Raw genomic sequence first — 18,383 nt, forward strand, 5'->3', positions numbered from 1 at the left:
TAAAGTATTACTTTGAGAAAAAAATAAAAAATAAAAAATTAATACCTAAACTTATTCAGATTAGGATTCATTTCATTTCATTTAAAATAGACAACACTTATTTGATCATTTGTTATTTGATCATTTGTAATAAATTAATCATTCAAAGAAACATAATGACAAATCCTCATATATTTATAGAATCGGGTGACTCAACCGTTCAGAATAATCTGTTCAAATTGATTATTTTTTATTTTTTAGTTTTTATTTTTTAAATTTTTTAATATTTAAAAAAATAAAAAAATATCTCAATACACTTAAAATTATTTTTTTAATTATTAAGTTAAAAAAATTGACAAACGGTCAAATTGAACGGTATAATTAAAAAAATAAAATAATTTTTTTTATATTTATATAGAGAGAGAGAAAAAAGGGAATCTTTCCATACAAGAAATTGATATTATATTTGAAAACAAGTGGGGGGCAAGTTATTACTCGGAGTTGGTAATAGATAGAATTAATTAAAAGCAAGAGATGGGAGGAGAGGGTGGTTGGGCCTGGACTAGTACGACTACTACTACTACAGGCTTACTTGCACAAGAAGCATGGAATAAAAGCAGACAGGGTGGTAATTAAGAAAAGTCAAAGTCAAAAAAGGTGTAATAAATTTCGGAAAAAAGAATATTTATTTATTACAAAAAGGTAATTAAAGGAGAGAGAGAGAGGAGTAAATTAATAGCAGGTCAAAGAAGATTGAAGATTTTAGTCAACCTTCTCGTGCGACAGAAATTTTGCCATTGTACTTTACACAACAAGTCTAAAGATTCCTTAATTCACCTCTTATCTTTCGGCAATCAAAATATAAAACTATAAAAAGATCATAGCTAGCTAGGAAAATGATAGTTTTGAGATATTCATATCAACCATGAGCTAATTTCCACTCAAATTCAGGGAGAAGGTAATTAAGGGTGTGTTTGGTTAGTAAATTAATATTATTATAATTTACAAACAATTCATTATTATTTTTAGATAATCTGAGATCATCTCCTCAATGTTTAAACGTAAGTACTGAAATTAGTTACACAGAGATTTTTCAGAGTGTCCAAACAGAACTTATTCATAGACCTAGCTAGCTAGTATTTCACATGATTTGAAAGAATGTTGGGCAAGTGTTTTACTTTTCCAGCGTGAAGTTTGAACCATTTGGCCATAGATCATCAGTACATGCATATAGCTCAAAGGAATCATGGGTTTATCTTGTTCTTTTATGTTCTTTTATTTAAAAAATAAAATAAAATCTGAAGTTTCCTTATGACAGTAGCTGAGAGAGTGACCTCAAGAGGGGCCCAATACTTCGTAGTTCCAAATCTTAAGGATTCACTCCTTCACCCTCTCATCCCTCTGTCAATAAATATACCATTTTCACTTCTCCAAGACTCCATTACCTTCTTAGCTTCTTTCTTCTCCTTCATACTCTCTCTCTCTCTCTGAACTCTTTTGTTACCAACTCATCACCGACACGAACTTGGTCTTCTTGTTTGGATTTTTATTATTTCCTTCTCACCTTTTGTTCGTTGTGCTATATATATTGAAACTCAGAATGGTGGTAGCGTCGCCAAAACCACTTAGTAGCGAAAAACTTCGGGACGTAGAGCTTCCTATAATCGACTTTTCGGCAGAGAGATCAGAGGTCTCAAAGCTCATCGTTAAGGCCTGCGAAGATTATGGTTTCTTTCAGGTTATAAACCATGGCGTTCCCGAGGACATTATAGCGAACCTGGAACACGAGGGACTTAGCTTTTTTGCCCTACCGGATTCTGAAAAACAGCGGGCGGGGCCGGCTAATCCATTAGGCTATGGCTGCAAGAACATAGGCTTACACGGAGACAAGGGAGAGGTTGAATATCTTACACTGCATACTAATCCTCTCTCGCTCGCTGAAACATCCAGAACCATCTCCAATAACCCATCGAAATTCAGGTACTTAGATCATTAACACAATTATATATAAACAAACATATATAGTTATAACTTCGATTATTTTGCCGTCGTTTCACGCATTGATGTGGTTCGTTGCATGGTTAATTTGTCTTTTGATCTTTTTCTCTCTATGTTTGGTTGTGATCAATTGCTTTATGCAAGCTGTTCATAAGTACATGTAGGTTTCAGTTAGTGAATAGTAATTTATGCATGGCGGTTAGAGTAGTGACAAAATGGGTAACAAAAATAAAGCATGTCTAGGATGTTTTTCTTTGCTTTTCCCGGCATACTAAGTGCATCATTGATTTCAGTTACCTTTTATGAGTAACATGGTGTATATATATATATATATATACTTGGAGTTTTCTTCTTCTGTGTGTTTTTTTTTTTTTTTTTTTTAAATTGCAACTTATATTAGCGTATATGGGATGATTTTTAACATATATATGGCACTTTTAGTGAATTATTCTAAAAAGCAATTATTATTAAATTTCTGTATGGATTTTAATATTTTGGGGTTGTTTAGAATGTTGGTTGTTGTGTCATAGAATAAAGTCTCCAATGACACGTTTAGGTTAGGGTATAAATTTTGGCGCTGCCGTTTGTTTCTAATATTTTGAGAGGGCATCCTACTGATGTTTTGATTTATTTATTTTTATTGTTGTTAAAATCATGGCGATCGAATTGTGTTCACACGACGAATTAATTCGATAAGAAATGGAAGAACAATCGAGTAAATAAAGAAAAGATTGAACCGTCATGAATGTAATACACGTGAGTACTTTTTGTCTAAAGCATAAAATAAAATATATACACAACATCACCCCAAAGTCACATGGGACTGTGCGATATGACCTTCTCCTATGAGGCGTTGATTGCATGCAGAGTCACCTTCCTCCACCGTCTTGCCCGTGGGGACAGCTTTCAATGTCGAAGTGAATAGAAAATGCGATATTAAAAAACAAATAACGGGTCAGATCGTACAAAAGTACTATCAGAATGACAAGTCAGATCAGACGTATCAGGAAGGTGTAATCAAATCAAAGAATCATATACACAAAGTTAAAATGGCAGTGAAACCACCCCAAAAATAGATAAGAAAGCAATGCAAAACTTTGGTTTAACTGTCACTGAGATGGCAAAAGCATTGGTCAATAAGAGTTAGTACCAGTGTGAGTTTAAGCCACGGTACAGGTGCCAGTGCTGGCATCTGATGTGTGATTGTGACTGCAAGCGTTTCTTTCCTAATGACAGCTCTGCCGCGAGTGGGTACATTGAAGCAGTTCGGGGGCTGGCATGTGAGCTTTTGAATCTGATGGCAGAGGGCCTGTTGGTCCCAGACACCTCAGTCTTCAGCAGGCTGATCAGGGACGTTGATAGCGACTCTATTCTTAGGCTCAATCACTATCCGCCTCTACAACTGGATTGGGACACCTCACCCTCCTCCTATGATCGAATTAAGGTGGGATTTGGAGAGCATTCAGACCCTCAGATCTTGACACTCCTTAGATCCAACGATGTGAGTGGTCTCCAAATTTCTATAGAGGATGGAGTTTGGATCCCTGTCCCTCCTGACCCCACTGCCTTCTGTGCTAATGTGGGTGACATGTTACAGGTTGGTTTTCTCTCTTTCTATCTTTCTCATTTCTCATGGTAATCATAACAATTCTTAGAAGATGAGACTCTGACAGTAACTGACTGAAAATGAATTTAGGGAATCACTGCAAAGTTTTCAATGCAACCATTGATGTGATGGTAAGTGGGGACCCGCATATCAGTTTTCCACCAACGAGGAGTTGGGGAATGGAGTAATACTTATCTATGTTTGAGATCAAGTGGAACTGAAAAACTACTTGCTTAGTTGGGCATCCTGCCCTGACATTTATGATGCGTACGACTGTTCACGATAGAAGATATTTATATATATATATTTATATATTTATATATTTGCATGCGTACGGACATGTAGAGTATCATATTCACTATTATTGAGCCTGTTCCATTCTTGATCTCGTTGTTGCGATTAAACAGCTATTTCTGTCCCAAAGACAATCCACTCTACTTGTCGAAGAAAAAATATTTTCTACGATGTTTTTTTTTTTTCATGCTCAAGAGTGGTACGTACGTACGTAGTCCAAAGATAAATATTGTAAAACAATAGTATAAAACGATAAACATAATTAAACCCAACAATTTAACGTGCGTTTATATAATGTATGTATAATATATATTTATGTACAAGTAATTAAGAAAAAAATTGAAAATTGATTGTGAATTATTTGTTGGTTATGTTTTTTGAAGGCATTGACAAATGGAAGATTTGTGAGCGTGCGACACAGAGCACTAACAAACTCATGCAAATCGAGAATATCAATGGCCTACTTTGGGGGTCCACCCCTCCAAGCATGGATAACTGCACCTCCAGAATTGCTCGCCTCCAACACCAACAGGCTCTCTCTCTACAGGCCTTTCACTTGGGCTGAATACAAGAAAGCAGTTTACTCTCTACGCCTCGGGGATAGACGTCTTGACCTTTTCAGAACATGCTCAGATGCTGCTGCTCCTGGACTTGCTTCCTGAATGCAGTCCTTGCTTTGGAAATTGGAATAATGAACTGGGGTTCTTTTGGGTTTTCATTTTTTCTTTTTATGTGCAGGGACATGAGGGAACAGAGGGGGTTTAGAGAGTATATACAAAGCTTTCCCATAGTTTTTGCGTAGAGATGGATATTAGAAATTTTGAATGGGGAAAATGTTTGAATGCCTTTGTCATTTTCCAGATTTTGTATGCTTTTACATCTAATATCTATGGACAGATCCATCAATGCCATAAAACGAAACAAATACTGTAAGCAAAGGAAGGATGGTACAAGCAATGTCATAATAAGTATAGTCTGAAGTCCATTCGATTCAAGTACAAGCTATTGTTCAGCCTGTAAAAATCAATACAAATGGGTTAAGAGGCTCTAAAAAAACAGAGCCATCGAACTTGAATTATCCCAGATTCAAATAATGGGACAATTTTAGGGTATTGTCTAATGTTGGAAAATAAAAGTGCCACACCATTAGCTTAGTGCTGAAAAGTTCAGTTTCAGAGTCTGGTATTAAATGAAGTCAGCTTCCAGAGGAGGCTCGACTACTGCTTTATTGATCACCAGCACTCACTAGTGTGCCAGTAAAACACTATAGTTATTCAAGAGAGCTCGCTTGTCTATTAGATAAGAATCTGATGAGACCTTGCAGCCACACGTGAACACTTCTTTCGACCAGTTTTGCTAAGCGCACAAACACAAGTTTCAAGGAGCTCATAATCTTCCTCCCAGAACAACAAGGATGCCTTCGCTGGGTTCTCCAGAAGCATCTTTGAGGTTAGGAAACCGGCAATTGTCCATGTCTGGAAATGCCGGGATTGCTTTCCTATGAATCTCCCACTGCGTGTGTCATAGTATTCAGGCCACTGATCCACTGAAAGCCTCTTCTCCGCCAAAGCAACTGCCTTCTGTGCTAATTCTGGCCTCCCCATCTTAATGCAGGCCAGTGTGAACTGAAAATATACGATATTTACAAAGTTGGATGATTACGATATGGCCAGTAAGTACCAAAGATTAGCTTTTAAAGCAAGGCCGGGTTGAACAGATTTAAATTAAACAACAATCAACTCACCTGCCATAGCAGCGTTGGCCAAGATCCACCATTATGATATGACCAGGGGCTGCAAGCAAACACAGAGTCAGACTTGCAAGTTAAAAGGGAGACAATTAAGAAAATAACAAACAATTTAAAGAGCCTCACGTATTCTTTGGGTCACTTCCAGTGATTATTCTCCATTCGTCATTCTCCAAAGCAGGATAACAAATTTTAAGAGGCATCTGACCCACAAGATCTTCCCATTTGTCCTCAATCAAACTCAGAATACCATCATTCTGTTGTGGACTTCCTAAAGACGAAACAATGGCCCAAATATTTCCAAGCGTAAAAAACCTAAAATCCATATGAGCAGGTTGTAGATTGCCAATGAGATAGCCACCTTTATCGGGTATCCAATCTACTAGCCAAGAAGGAATTTGATCAGGATAAATATTGAACTTGTTGATGGCATCCGTGGAGTATTCCTCTGTCTTGTAACGGTAAATCTCATTGATCTTCTGAATATCCACCCAATAATACTCTCTGATATGAAAGGAGAGTGCACTGAGTCGATTATTGATAGCAGCCACCAGATTCTTGGTTCCATCATTGACAATAAGCATCTCACGAGAACAGCGTAGAGCTGAGTAGAATAACGCCTGGAATTTAACATTTGTTAAAGCAAACGATAAAACCTAAGACATGGAGAAGTGTGATATGATACTAAGAATGTGAATGGGAATTGGAAACATTATAAACCACAAAACTTAGGCAGAATCTAATGTATACCAAGCACAGGATTTACATTTTAGAATAGCACCACTCTGAACTTACTTGTATTTCAAGAGGGTGCCCATGAATACCCATCCGTCTATCAATCATGCAGGAACCATCAGTCACTAACAGAGAAGGAAACATGTCAAACCCATCAGTCAAGCACAGATTGAGGACTAATCTTATGCCTGTCTGGACATCAACTCGTTCTTGCAATGCATAGTCTCCTGTGATCTTCCCATAAGCTCTCAACAAAATAATCCACCACAACCCTGTAAAAAGTAATAAACATATTCTAAAAAATCTAATATCCTTGTACTTCGATTTTTTTGAACAGACCATAAGCAACCCATTTAAGCATGCATGAGATATGTTACATCACAAAGTGTTCAAAAAATAACAGCAAGATATTCAACAAACAAGCAGTGATGGCTAAAGCCCATGCAGTGGTATTTCATGGAAAATAAGTTCTTAAACATTGTTTCAGTGACCATAACGATTATCCTCTTACCTGAATCAACAGGGGCAACTCGACCAATGGCTGATTCACCAAAATCAGGATCTAAAACATCCTCATATGCTTCATTGCTTCCATCAAGAGGAACAGTTCTAACTTTAAAGCTTGCTGGCATCAACCCTTGCCCAGGACTGTAGCAGTCCACAGTCTTCTCCCAACTCTAATAGCCAAGGAAAAAAAGATACGATAAGAAATGGAACATTAATCTAGTATCAATACTACTTAATAGACCGCATACTACAATCCAATGTGCCAAAAGATGGACTAACAATATCTTAAATATGCTTTCTTACACCATTATATTTAAATTAAAATCTATGAACTTCTCTTGCAAGCAAAACAATATAATAAAAGAAATATAAAAAGCAATTAAGACAATGGACTACCTGCAATTGCAATGTGTGAAGAAGAAAATTCTTCACAATCTCTCCTTCTCCATTGAGCAAGAAGGCAAGTGCTGATGGGACAAAATCACGAATAAAGACCTGATCATAATTCAGAGGCTGGTTGTCACTTGGATCATTAGCTGCAACGGTCCCCACTGGATTTCCACAATAACTTACAACTGCATTTCGAAGCAAGCTCCATGCCTCTTCCTCAATCTCAGACACCTTTCTCTCAACCTTTTTCTCATTCAAACCCGTCAGATTATCGATATTTACACTTGACCTATTAAACTCAACCGTGGACTCTTCTTCTTTAACAACATCATGACCTGTCTCGATCCTCTCGATCACCAGAGGCTTCACATTCAGCCCACCCTGAATGTAAATCCTCTCAAAGTTCTGTTCATTAACATGGGTCTCGACCGAGGTAGAATGGTTCCTAAAGTCTGATGCTACATAGGGAATTACTAAAACACCCCTACCCCTACGACCACCACCACCTTTACTTTGATTAACACGGCAACTTGTGCCAAAAGCCCTAGACTGATCCAAATTCGAATTGGAAACACTAAAAGCTCTCCTATTCGAATCAATTACTGGTATATACCCTACAATCTGAGATTTACAACAGCGAGATCGGCGGCCATGGAATTTCGACAAATTATTGGTTATCACATCATTGAATTTTTCAGGTGAAAACCCAAAAACGGACGACCTTTTGTAGCTAATTAGTAGTACTCTACAATAAGGTTTCATAGTGGAAATTCCAATACAACTACCGGTGTTCATTCTTAATATCTGTATTAATATTGTATTTTCCCCCTAAAATTGAAGCTACAACCCAAATCTGAAAAGTTCAATTGTTTTCAGTACAGATTAAGCTACAATTTCTGTGAATGTAATATATGTACGGCTCTGTTAATCAAGAAAAGCTGAATAACAGAGGTTAAATATAGGAAAAGAAAAAAAAAGAATTTCTTTATAAATTAACACAATATAAATCAGAGAACGGAATGGGAACTGGAAATGGAAAATAAATTTCCGGAACAGTAATTTACTTACAGTTGGGAGAGACGTTGGTGTACGCGAAGGGGTTTGAATGAGAATGGTAGAAATGAAAACGTTAGCCCAAAGGAGCCTTATATAAGCTTAGGGAAGGGAAAGTTCGTGGAGGTTGGAAACATTGAATGTGAATTCGAATGGAATCTGATTTTACATTTCTATCCATGCACGTGCAAGGTACCTTTGTATTTTCTTGACTTCTGGCCCTCTGGGATCAAATGTCATTCGAATAAACTACTGGACCGGACCGAGGGTATACTCGTCACGCCGGTTTTTGTTAAATTAGAACCGGGTCGGACATGCCGATGTGGTTCTAGACCCAGATCTGACTCTGTAGTTAAAGATTGAAAAAATGTGCGGAATTCAAGAAAGCGCAAAACTTTTCACAACTTGGGTGGTCCCAATAAATGTTTTTTTTCTTAGCGTATTGTTGGTATTTAACACGTGGAGAACTCTGATTCGTTGCGTGAGGGACTTTCCACGGATAAAAATATCAACGACTATTATTTATTTTTTCTTTTTTAATAATTTCAGCTCGCTTTTTGTGGACTGACAGGCTACGGATATCTAAGGGAAGTTAGAACGAAAAGGAAAATGCGGGGCGGCTCCCGCTGGGCTGTAGGATTTTTTTATCTAATTTTTTTTAGTTTTTTTTATATAAATATATTAAATAATTTTAAATATTTTAAAAAATAAAATAAAAATTATAATATTATTAAAAAATAATTTTTTAATCATGAAATAGAATAAAAAATAATATTTATTTTACTTAAAGAAATATTTTTTAATAATTTTTTTTTACTTTCTATTAAGAAAGTATTTTTTAATAATATTTTTAATTATTTTATTTTTTAAAATTATTTAAAAGTGTAAAAAAAATTTATATAAAAAATAAATTAAAAAAATACACAAAAAAATACATGTTAAACCCAATGAGAGCCCCAGGGGTTGTAGCATGTCTATTTTAAATATTTAAAAAAAATCATACTATTATTAAAAATTACTTTCTTAATTATGAAGTAAAAATAATTTTTTATTTTACTTCGTGATTAAAAAATATTTTTAATATATATTTTTTTTACTTTCTGATTAAAAAAATATTTTCTTAATAATATTTTAAATTTATTTTATTTTTTAAAATATTAAAAGATCTATATAAAAAATTATTTAAATAAAACACATAAAATAATACTACAGTCTTTCTCGGAGTCCCAGCGGGGGGCTGTAGCATCACCCAAGTTAGAAATATCGGGATATTTGCGTAACAGATTTTTTTTCGGTTTTATTCGATATCGCACGTACGTGTGGAACAGGATGTATTCCGTGTGGCGTGTAGCAGTGGAGGTCAATTTCGTTACGTCACGTGCGTGTCTCTGTAGCTCGCACGTAAGAAGCGTGCGCTACGGTATCATTTTGTCTCCCCAAGCAGATAAGCCCGACACGTCGTCAAGGGATTACCTTTTACATTTTAGGTTTTGTTCTTTTGCCGAACAAAAGAACAAAAATAGAAATAAGCTTTGTGTTATTTCCGTCTCCACTATTTGTTTTTTCTTTGTTTTCTTGATCGAACTTCATACAGAAAAATCACATGCAGCGTACTCTGTTGACTGCAAATATAGATTTTGGACATGTTTGAATAGGTAAATAATTTTCATAATTTTATTATAAATATTATTTAAATATAAAATATTTTTTTTAATTTTAATTTTTATCATCTAATCATTATCTAAGTTCAAAAATCAATATAATTTAGATAGTGCTACCGAGCCACTAGATATTACCGCTAGAGTGTACCGTTTAACCTGGACATTAGAGGTGGCTCTCACATTAGCTAAATGAAAAGCAACTGCCAAAATGAGAAGGGTAATGCTTGTGTCCCGCCCAAATTTGAGTAGGCGTGCCAATTAGTATAAATTTTATTTTTTATATTTTTTAAATATTTTTAAAAAATAAAAAAATATATTAATACATTAATATTTACATATTTAATCAATAAGTAAAAGAAAAAAAAAATTAAATACATGAACTTTTAAAATGAAAGAATAAAATAAGAGAACATAATAATATTATTCAAATAAAAAAGCAACCCAACGAAAAACAACCAAACTAACTAAAAAGCAACCAAGGCCAACGGCCCAACAACCACTACGTCACACAAGAAAACTATTAAGCAAACTGAAGAGCGTAGGTAAATAAACATTTGTTACAGCCCATACCCCCACATAGAATTAGAAATGTGAAATCTAAGTTCGACTTATATGGGACTTCAACATTGAAAAGAACTAATTATTGGTAGTGCAAGTTATGCTTTTTAAGTGATTTTTTCTCAAAACTATCTTATCTTATCTTAGCGGCCAATAAAGTACCAATACGATATTAGAGTTCTCCATTTTATAAATTCTAGAAGTATCAGAAGCGCCAATTTAACCAATTATTCAGAGTCCGGACCACCATGAAAATGTTATTAATTATGAGAATTATTAGCTGCTTCAGATTTTTATTTTTCTTCTGTGTGTGTTTATTTTGTGTACTCATTTTTGTGTTTACTTCTTTTTGTTTTTATTTTTATCGTGTTTGCGTGTGTATTTGACCACTTTTCTTCCCATTTTGAGTATAGGGAACTCGCCCAATAGTCTTATAATGGATCCCGACATTGAGCTCTCAAATAACAAGTGTGATGATGTAAGATCTCATGGAAATAGTCAAGATAACAATCATATCATGCATTGAAGAACGTAAGGTTGGAATGTCATTCTCTTCTTAAGAAGAAGTTCATTATTATTATACATATGACATATGCTAAGCATAAGGAATTTAGGGTGTGTAGGAAGAATTCTAGATAGAAAGAAGATTAAATGGTTTATCTTAATATGTGCTAGACAAGACACATCAAACAATCAGGCTACTAATATTATGAAGTCAAGAAAAACAGAGAAGTTAAGGAATAAGGTTAAAATTAATACAATTTTAAACTATGAAGGCGGCTTTACCTTATCTAGTGTAATCAATCATTATCCTCTTGAAGTTAGCGAAAGAGAATGGTTTGAAGTTATTGTTGGTTCTTCCTACGCATTATTCCATTAGGCGCAACCTTCTCGATTACCGGTCCCGGACCAAGATGAAAATCCACATCAGTCTAGATGGTTGTAATCCATGTATTTGAAAGTTCATTGTGAAAGTCTGGTATGAACAGTGCAATCTGTGTAATCCCTGTGCGGCAATGTAATAGTGAGCAGTGTTTTAATTTTGTTGTTGTAATCCATGCGTTCTGAAAACAGTGGGACTTTGTTTTGTGAAGAACAGTGGGAGTTTGTTGTGAAAGTTGAATTTTAAATTTTGTTTATAATCCATGTTATAATCGTTGCAATCCATGTTTCACCATAAAAAAACATGCCAAGTTCGATCAGAGTAGGTTCGTGCAAAATCAAGCCGAAAGCTTAAACGTCCCAGCACATCTTATTGGTAAATCGGCAGAGTCAAGCTACCAAGAAGCCTAGGAGGGTGCTCGCATGTGGCTTAGTTGCTCAGTCAACCTTGCAATGATCATGATACATATTAAACATGACTCAACAAAATTCTGCATCTTTAAGGTAAATGGAATTGACAAAGTTGAAGTTATTTCTCACCAAGTAATTAGAGTAGCTCAATGTTTCCGGTATATAAAAAGATCACTAATATCAATCCCCCAACTTACCAGAATGAGAACAAACAATAATACCTAGGTATAAATTCACTTTGCACCTTCAAATTACTGAATGATCTGCAATCTATATCCCAAACCACCAAAACTGACTTTGCACCCTCAAACTACAAGAAACAAATACTTTATACAAAGCTTAATTCTGGTCCCTGGCCATCAAGATTAAGATGGATGAAAAAATAAATTGCACCTTCAAACTACAAAAACCAAATACTCATTAGTTTATTGGTACATATTTCATTAATTTACAAGCACATGGTACAAAACATACTTCCACTTATACTACTTTAATATTAAGGTATCGTTTGTTTTCACATATTAGATGAGTTGAAATTAAAGTTAAAAAGTTGAATAAAATATTGTTATAATATACTTTTTAATATTAGTTTTGTTTTGGAATTTGAAAAATATGAATTATTTATTTTATTTTTTGCAGAAATTTTAAAAAATTGTAATGATTAGATAAAATGAGTTAAAATGAACTGTGAAAAAACATAAATGACTAACATTTTTTTCTTCCTACCAACACTTCTAAAGCTAAAGCCCCTCCAAGCTGCATCATATTTGATAGAAATCTCGCATGGACGATTGATATTGCCCTTAAGTTTGGCATTCTATGAATATGATTCGATGGTACAAATTACTTCAATCTTGTGTGTTCTAACAATTTATACAAGTCTAAGGTCCTCGAGACAGTACTTTCCAATTCATAGCTTTTTACAGTACTCGGATTACTAAATCGGATTGTATTCACGAGAACTCAGCTACTCCTCAATCCTTCAATCATGGCTCGAACCGGCAAGATATGAGTGGTATTCAATAAAAGATTAGGGAAGTTGAAGGAGGATCATATGGAGTATTGGTTAAAAGTGGAAATGGAACCGACATATGTTCAGGAATACTGGAAGACAATAGGAGAAAAAATATGGTGTATTGGTCCTATTTTGCTATGCAACAAGGAGACCTTGGATATGGCTGAGAGAGGCAAGAAGGCCTCTATTGATGAAACCCAGTGCTTGAAGTGGCTTGATTTATGGCCACCCAAAACATTAATTTATGCATGTTTTGCATAAGGGAGATGGAAGCTCTGTTTTGTTGGGCAACAGAGAGAGAGAGGATCTGACGATTTAGGGAAGGGAGAGAGTGGGTTTGTCGCCCATGTTGTGCCTTTAGTTTTTCAGAAAAAATATTTGCCGAAGAGCAATGGTACAGTCCCCATTTGGGGACTGCAATGTAAGTATAGGTTATTTTAATTTTAAAATTTTTTAAAATTATAAAATTATCCTTCTTAAAATGATGTTTTCTCTCATTTAATAATGTGCCTGCACATGCAGTTCCCACTTGAAGACTGCAAATAGAATTTCTCTTTGTTGAATTGTGAAACTATAGCCGCGTAATCACTTTAAAAAAAATGAATAAAATATGAGATTCATAAGAAAAAAATTAATTTTTTAATAATAGAATCCATTCTTTCTCAAAAAGTTTACACATTTTACGATTATATATAAAATTACTCTTAATTTTTACCTTTTTTAAATAAACACGTGGATATACCACGTTAGGTAATAAGGTCTAGCAGGAAGGATGGAGCGGCTCAATAGCATTTTTCATATAACTTTTACAAACTTTAAAATAAATTAAAAAATTATATTCAAATTATTTTTTAATATAATAATATTTTTATTCAATTTTTCTCTCTATTTTCTCAAAACTCAATAAAATATTTTCATTTAAATAATTTCACTATTATATACAAAATTCAGAGATATTCCAGATATCCAAACATGCCCCGACAAAAGAGCAAAAGCCATGTACAATATTTCTACACATCTTTTATTAAAAAAAATGATTTTTTAAAATATTTTCTAATGGTAGGAATTACTTTTTTAACAAACAAACCTGCACAAAAGTTGTATACAAGAGACTTGTACGGATGATCGCACGTAATAAAAATAAATACCAAGATATAAAATTAATGTTATCAACTATAATTTTGAAATATTCTCATACGTCCAATCTAATGAGTAAGGAAAATTCTTTTAAATAAATATGTGATATAATTGTATTAGGGCGGCCTGTCGAAAACCGAGTTAGGCTTTTTGGTTGAGTGAAAAAAAGGGTTTGCTACTAACTAGCAGGCTGGATTGGGTTGTGACTACTAACGAAGCCCACGTAGCAGGGGTTCATACCCATTGATATTGGGACCATCTAATTTCAAACTTTACGAAAACCCCCCATCTCGTGGGCTGAAAGCGCTCGGTTCCCCAAACTCTTATAGTTGTTCAAACTAAGCTTAAGGCCCCGTTTGATTGTTGAATTTTATTGAGATCAATTCAGTTCAATCTAATTTTAAACTGATTCTAATATCTAAATACTTAATTCTCAAATTACTAAACTCATTTCAACTCAAAACCTCTTTACATGTGGGATCTACAACATTATTTTTTTATAAGAGAATCCACAATCTTTTTCAATTCAACACTTCTTTACATACGGGATCCACAACATTTTTTCAAATTTTCATAAATATCTTTAAACTCATTTTAATATCTAAACACATCTAAATTCATTTTAAGTGGGCTCTACAAAACTTAATCTACTATATCAACTTACTATTATTCATAAAAAACTCAGCTAAGCATTTAAACGCAGCCTAAGAAAAAACCAAAATTCTGTCATTCTGTTTGGACGGGGAGACATGGGGAGGGATGAAAAACAAATGAGTTCATCCAATGATACCATTGGAGATGGCTCATTTGGATGTCCAATCCAACAGACCCGGCTAGGTACTTGATTCATATATATCAGAGCAAATATGAATGATGTTGTCACACATCTTTCACATACACACACATATATATATATATACTAGCAATAGCAATGTGCGTTGCACGTTTGCCCACATTATGTATAAACGGATATAATTTTGTCTATATTTTTAGAACATTTTTTCTATTTAGAACACATTATACATATGATCTGCATAATGTTTATAACTATAATACAACGATTTACAAAAATCACCTTTGCATGCCTTCGTTTCCTTTTGGGAGGCCTACGCCCCATAGAGACTGTCTATCTGAGACTATCCCTTGGCCCGTAGGTCCTGACACAATGTTAGAATTTTAGCTCTTCCAGAGTGGTATCTCACTGACGGCTTGGGTCCCTCGGAAGGAGGCCTTTTTCGCCCTCTACCTAAGCTGCGCAGGAAAGGCCCAAAGCCAATCCCAGTGAACAGTGAAGCTTCATAGGGTCTTTCTGTCCAGGTGAACGGCTTAATTTGATATGTCAGCCATAATTTTTATAAAATTAAAATATTTTATAATCTAACCAATTATATCAAAGTACATCAATTTATAGTTTTTATTTTATTTTATATTATAAAATTTTTGTGTAAATCAATTTTCTTTTCATAAACGCATATCAATAATGACCTATATGCTCATGTATGTATATGATTCCTCACAAAACCCTAATTTCTTTCCTTTGAAGTTAAAAAATTCAAGGTTCCTATCATTCATGTCATTCTTGTTTTATTTTTTTATTTTTTATTTTCGATTTTAGAGCACTCCTAATGGTTTACGTATCATATCCTTTAAAGTACATTACTAAAATTGTTTTTATTTGGTGGTCTTTAGGCTTGTTTAGATGGGTATTCTTTATGCATGTTTAGAGTTTGGTCTTTTTTAGTCCTAGTTTGTAATTGATGCTTTTGGTTTGTGGTTGGCATTGCTTGTTTTGTGTTTGAGAGATTATTTTTTGTAAACTCCCAGAAGTTTGATTGTAATTACGGTATTCCTTCACCATAAGTGATGACATTTTAATAAACTTGGAGAATAGTTGCTCATGGACATATGACCCTAACTCTTATTTAAAAAAAAAAAAAAGTACATCATTAAAATTTACTTTTTCTTTTTTACATATTGACTTTTACAATATACCATATATCGATTAGTTTATTTATTTTTTCTTTACATCAATTAAATGTTATATTATTTAATAGTTTGTTGGAAAAAACATACAAGGAAAGATAAATTATTGTGACTTTTACAATATACCATACATCAATTAGTTTATTTATTTTTTCTTTACATCAATTAAATGTTATATTATTTAATAGTTTGTTGGAAAAAACATACAAGGAGAGATAAATTATTGTGGGAGATAAAATACACAAAAAGAGAAAAAATAAATAAAATATTTTTACATTTGTATACAGTTCACGCTACATGTATCTTAATACTATAGCAAAATGGAAAATAGATTCAAAAATACATAATCGAAGGTAATTTTGAGCTACTTTTCTTTAAATTTTACATAAAACTGAGTTCTACAAAATTGATTGGGAGTGCTAATTGTTTTTGGTATGTGTGTCCATTTTCCATTTTAGTCCACCAGATTCTTGGAGTTGAACAAGGGAGAAATGCTAATTTTCTATTTAATTTATTATCTTTAATCACTTCTAATTAATTTATTATAATTTAAATAATTTCTTCTATTAGCTATTTAAATAAATAAAAAAACTAATTAAATACATCCCATAGTAATAATACGGAAAAGACAAAAAAAAGTTTGATTTTCTACCGAGCGGTGGAATTGGTTGCATTTCACTTTACCTTGTGTCTAAGACAAAAGGCTAATTCTGACAAGAAAGTGCCAAATATCTCTAATCATTGAAGCCGAGGACTTACTTAAGTAATTTGGTTGCCATCACAGGACCTTCTAGTAATCTCAACGACAATTTCGAACAAAAGTAACCCTTGCTGATAGGAAGCGTGTGGGTACACTTTCCAAACGTTTATAGGCAATCCTGCATGGCGGTTAACGACGGCATGACAGGGGCTAAGATTGGAAGGGAAAGGATGCCAACCGGAGGGGAAGAGAATCGATAGGGTGGTGTTGGCCACGCTGGAGTACGGTAGTGCACTGGAGGAGACGAAGAAACGGATGGGTCGCGGCTTGGATTCCCTCGTGGCGATTAACAGCGGTACGAGAGGGGTTGAGATTGGAAGGAAATGGATGTCGGCCGGAGGGGAAGAGAATGGCCGGGGCGGTGTCAGTCACTCCGCCGTGCGGCAGCGCACTCTAGGAAACGAAAATGGACAGGGAGAAGGGAGGAAGGGCTCTCACGCGGGAGAAACGAGGGGTAAAACGGAAATTTGGAAATAAAGCAGGGGCAAAGTAGGAAGAAAAATTATTAGATGAAAATATTGTTCACACCTCATTCACACTTTATATATAAGTAGAAAGTAGATACATATATCTTCTTATATATATAAAGTGACTATCTAACAGAAATTCTTATTTTAACATTTTTTGTTCTTCTGTAACATTTCGTTAACTCCCCTTAATTCTGATAGTAAAATTAAAAGCAGAAGAGTTACTGAATTCATGTTGAATATACCACAGATATTTGACCCTTTCACCGATGATTTGCAACATTTGGAAGACCAAACGTGGTTTTGAAGTTCACCAGGTTTGCCTGTGATTTATTTCTTTCATAATTACAAATTTTTGGTACACAGACGGACTGAGGCAAGTTTTTTTTGCTGTTTATAAGAAGTCTGCGTGTCATCTCAAGTTAAGGTTTGCTATGCCTGCCGTTTCTTTCTTTCATCATCATAAATTTTTGGTACATAGACGAACTGAGGCAAATTTTTTTTTTGTTTGTGTATTATTTGAGGTCAATTCTAACAAAAACCTAGTTGAAAGACAAATTTTTTTACAAGTTTATAGAAATAGAGTGAGAGAAAGAGAGAACACGGAAGGAAGATACAAAAGCTTACGACAGTGTAATGGTGATTGACTTGGGCAGTGTCTCATGGCTGGGCTATGGTGCATGACGGCAAGTGGCTAGGAAGCTTCAGTCGTTGGCAACAGAGGTGCAACAGTTGACTCTGTTTTTGGCCTCCTAAAATAGAGGCTCACTAGCTCTTGCTTTGTTTGAGGCTAACGGGCACGATTTAAATATAAATATATATATTTTGGTCTGGCTTTGTAGGGGGGAAAACTATAATTTCCAAGGATTTTTGGTTGCTTGGACGGTGATTCTGAAAATTGATAGTTTAGGGTATCATTATAGCTTGTATGGTTTCTTATATACATATATATATAATATATATGTATGTTTCACTTTTGGTGGCACAAGGTTTTACTTTTGGCAAGAACACAAAGTTAAGAGAACTAAAGGTATGGACTATAGTTAATTTGAATGGAAATAGTTTACAAACCTTCGTATGCGTGTATGGATTATTTTATGGTGTGTCCTGCTTGCATCTTAAGTAACATTGCCTTTTGCAGGCGCTTCGTAAATTATATCATCCCAGTATCATAAAGTTGAAGGAGGTTGCCTGAGAAAA

At 34.4% G+C, this 18,383-nt stretch overlaps 2 protein-coding genes across 3 annotated transcripts; one reads left to right on the top strand and one right to left on the bottom strand.

The window, feature by feature from the left end:
• The first annotated feature begins 1,448 nt into the window (after positions 1-1,448).
• On the top strand, positions 1,449-4,926 carry LOC109017519 (gibberellin 2-beta-dioxygenase 2-like). 2 transcript variants are annotated; one of them, XM_018999765.2, is made up of 3 exons: positions 1,449-1,959; positions 3,214-3,574; positions 4,261-4,926. In XM_018999765.2, exons 1-3 carry the CDS (start codon positions 1,580-1,582, stop codon positions 4,537-4,539), a joined length of 1,020 nt encoding a protein of 339 aa, XP_018855310.2. In that variant the 5' UTR covers positions 1,449-1,579; the 3' UTR covers positions 4,540-4,926. The 2 variants fall into 2 exon arrangements, with proteins under 2 accessions (XP_018855310.2, XP_035547847.1); XM_035691954.1 differs by lacking the exon at positions 4,261-4,926 and adding an exon at positions 3,674-3,743.
• On the bottom strand, positions 4,837-8,470 carry LOC109017517 (alkaline/neutral invertase A, mitochondrial-like). The gene is made up of 6 exons (XM_035691953.1): positions 7,263-8,470; positions 6,871-7,036; positions 6,420-6,631; positions 5,751-6,244; positions 5,622-5,670; positions 4,837-5,502 (listed from the first exon to the last, which is right to left on the bottom strand). Exons 1-6 carry the CDS (start codon positions 8,049-8,051, stop codon positions 5,173-5,175), a joined length of 2,040 nt encoding a protein of 679 aa, XP_035547846.1. The 5' UTR covers positions 8,052-8,470; the 3' UTR covers positions 4,837-5,172.
• Between the last annotated feature and the right edge of the window lie 9,913 nt (positions 8,471-18,383).

Source organism: Juglans regia, chromosome 7 (assembly GCF_001411555.2).
Source record: "Juglans regia cultivar Chandler chromosome 7, Walnut 2.0, whole genome shotgun sequence".
In the NCBI taxonomy this organism is placed as follows: Eukaryota; Viridiplantae; Streptophyta; class Magnoliopsida; order Fagales; family Juglandaceae; genus Juglans; species Juglans regia.

Bases quoted from the DNA above. Each gene is read 5' to 3' on its own strand.
- LOC109017517 (XM_035691953.1), bottom strand. From the start codon at position 8,051: ATGAACACCGGTAGTTGTATTGGAATTTCCACTATGAAACCTTATTGT. The intron at 7,037-7,262 runs GTAGTCCATTGT...CTTGGCTATTAG, and splicing joins TTCACACATTGCAATTGCAG to AGTTGGGAGAAGACTGTGGA. The intron at 5,671-5,750 runs GTGAGGCTCTTT...GTTTGCTTGCAG, and splicing joins GGAAGTGACCCAAAGAATAC to CCCCTGGTCATATCATAATG.
- LOC109017519 (XM_018999765.2), top strand. From the start codon at position 1,580: ATGGTGGTAGCGTCGCCAAAACCACTTAGTAGCGAAAAACTTCGGGAC. The intron at 1,960-3,213 runs GTACTTAGATCA...TCCTAATGACAG, and splicing joins AATAACCCATCGAAATTCAG to CTCTGCCGCGAGTGGGTACA. The intron at 3,575-4,260 runs GTTGGTTTTCTC...TGTTTTTTGAAG, and splicing joins ATGTGGGTGACATGTTACAG to GCATTGACAAATGGAAGATT.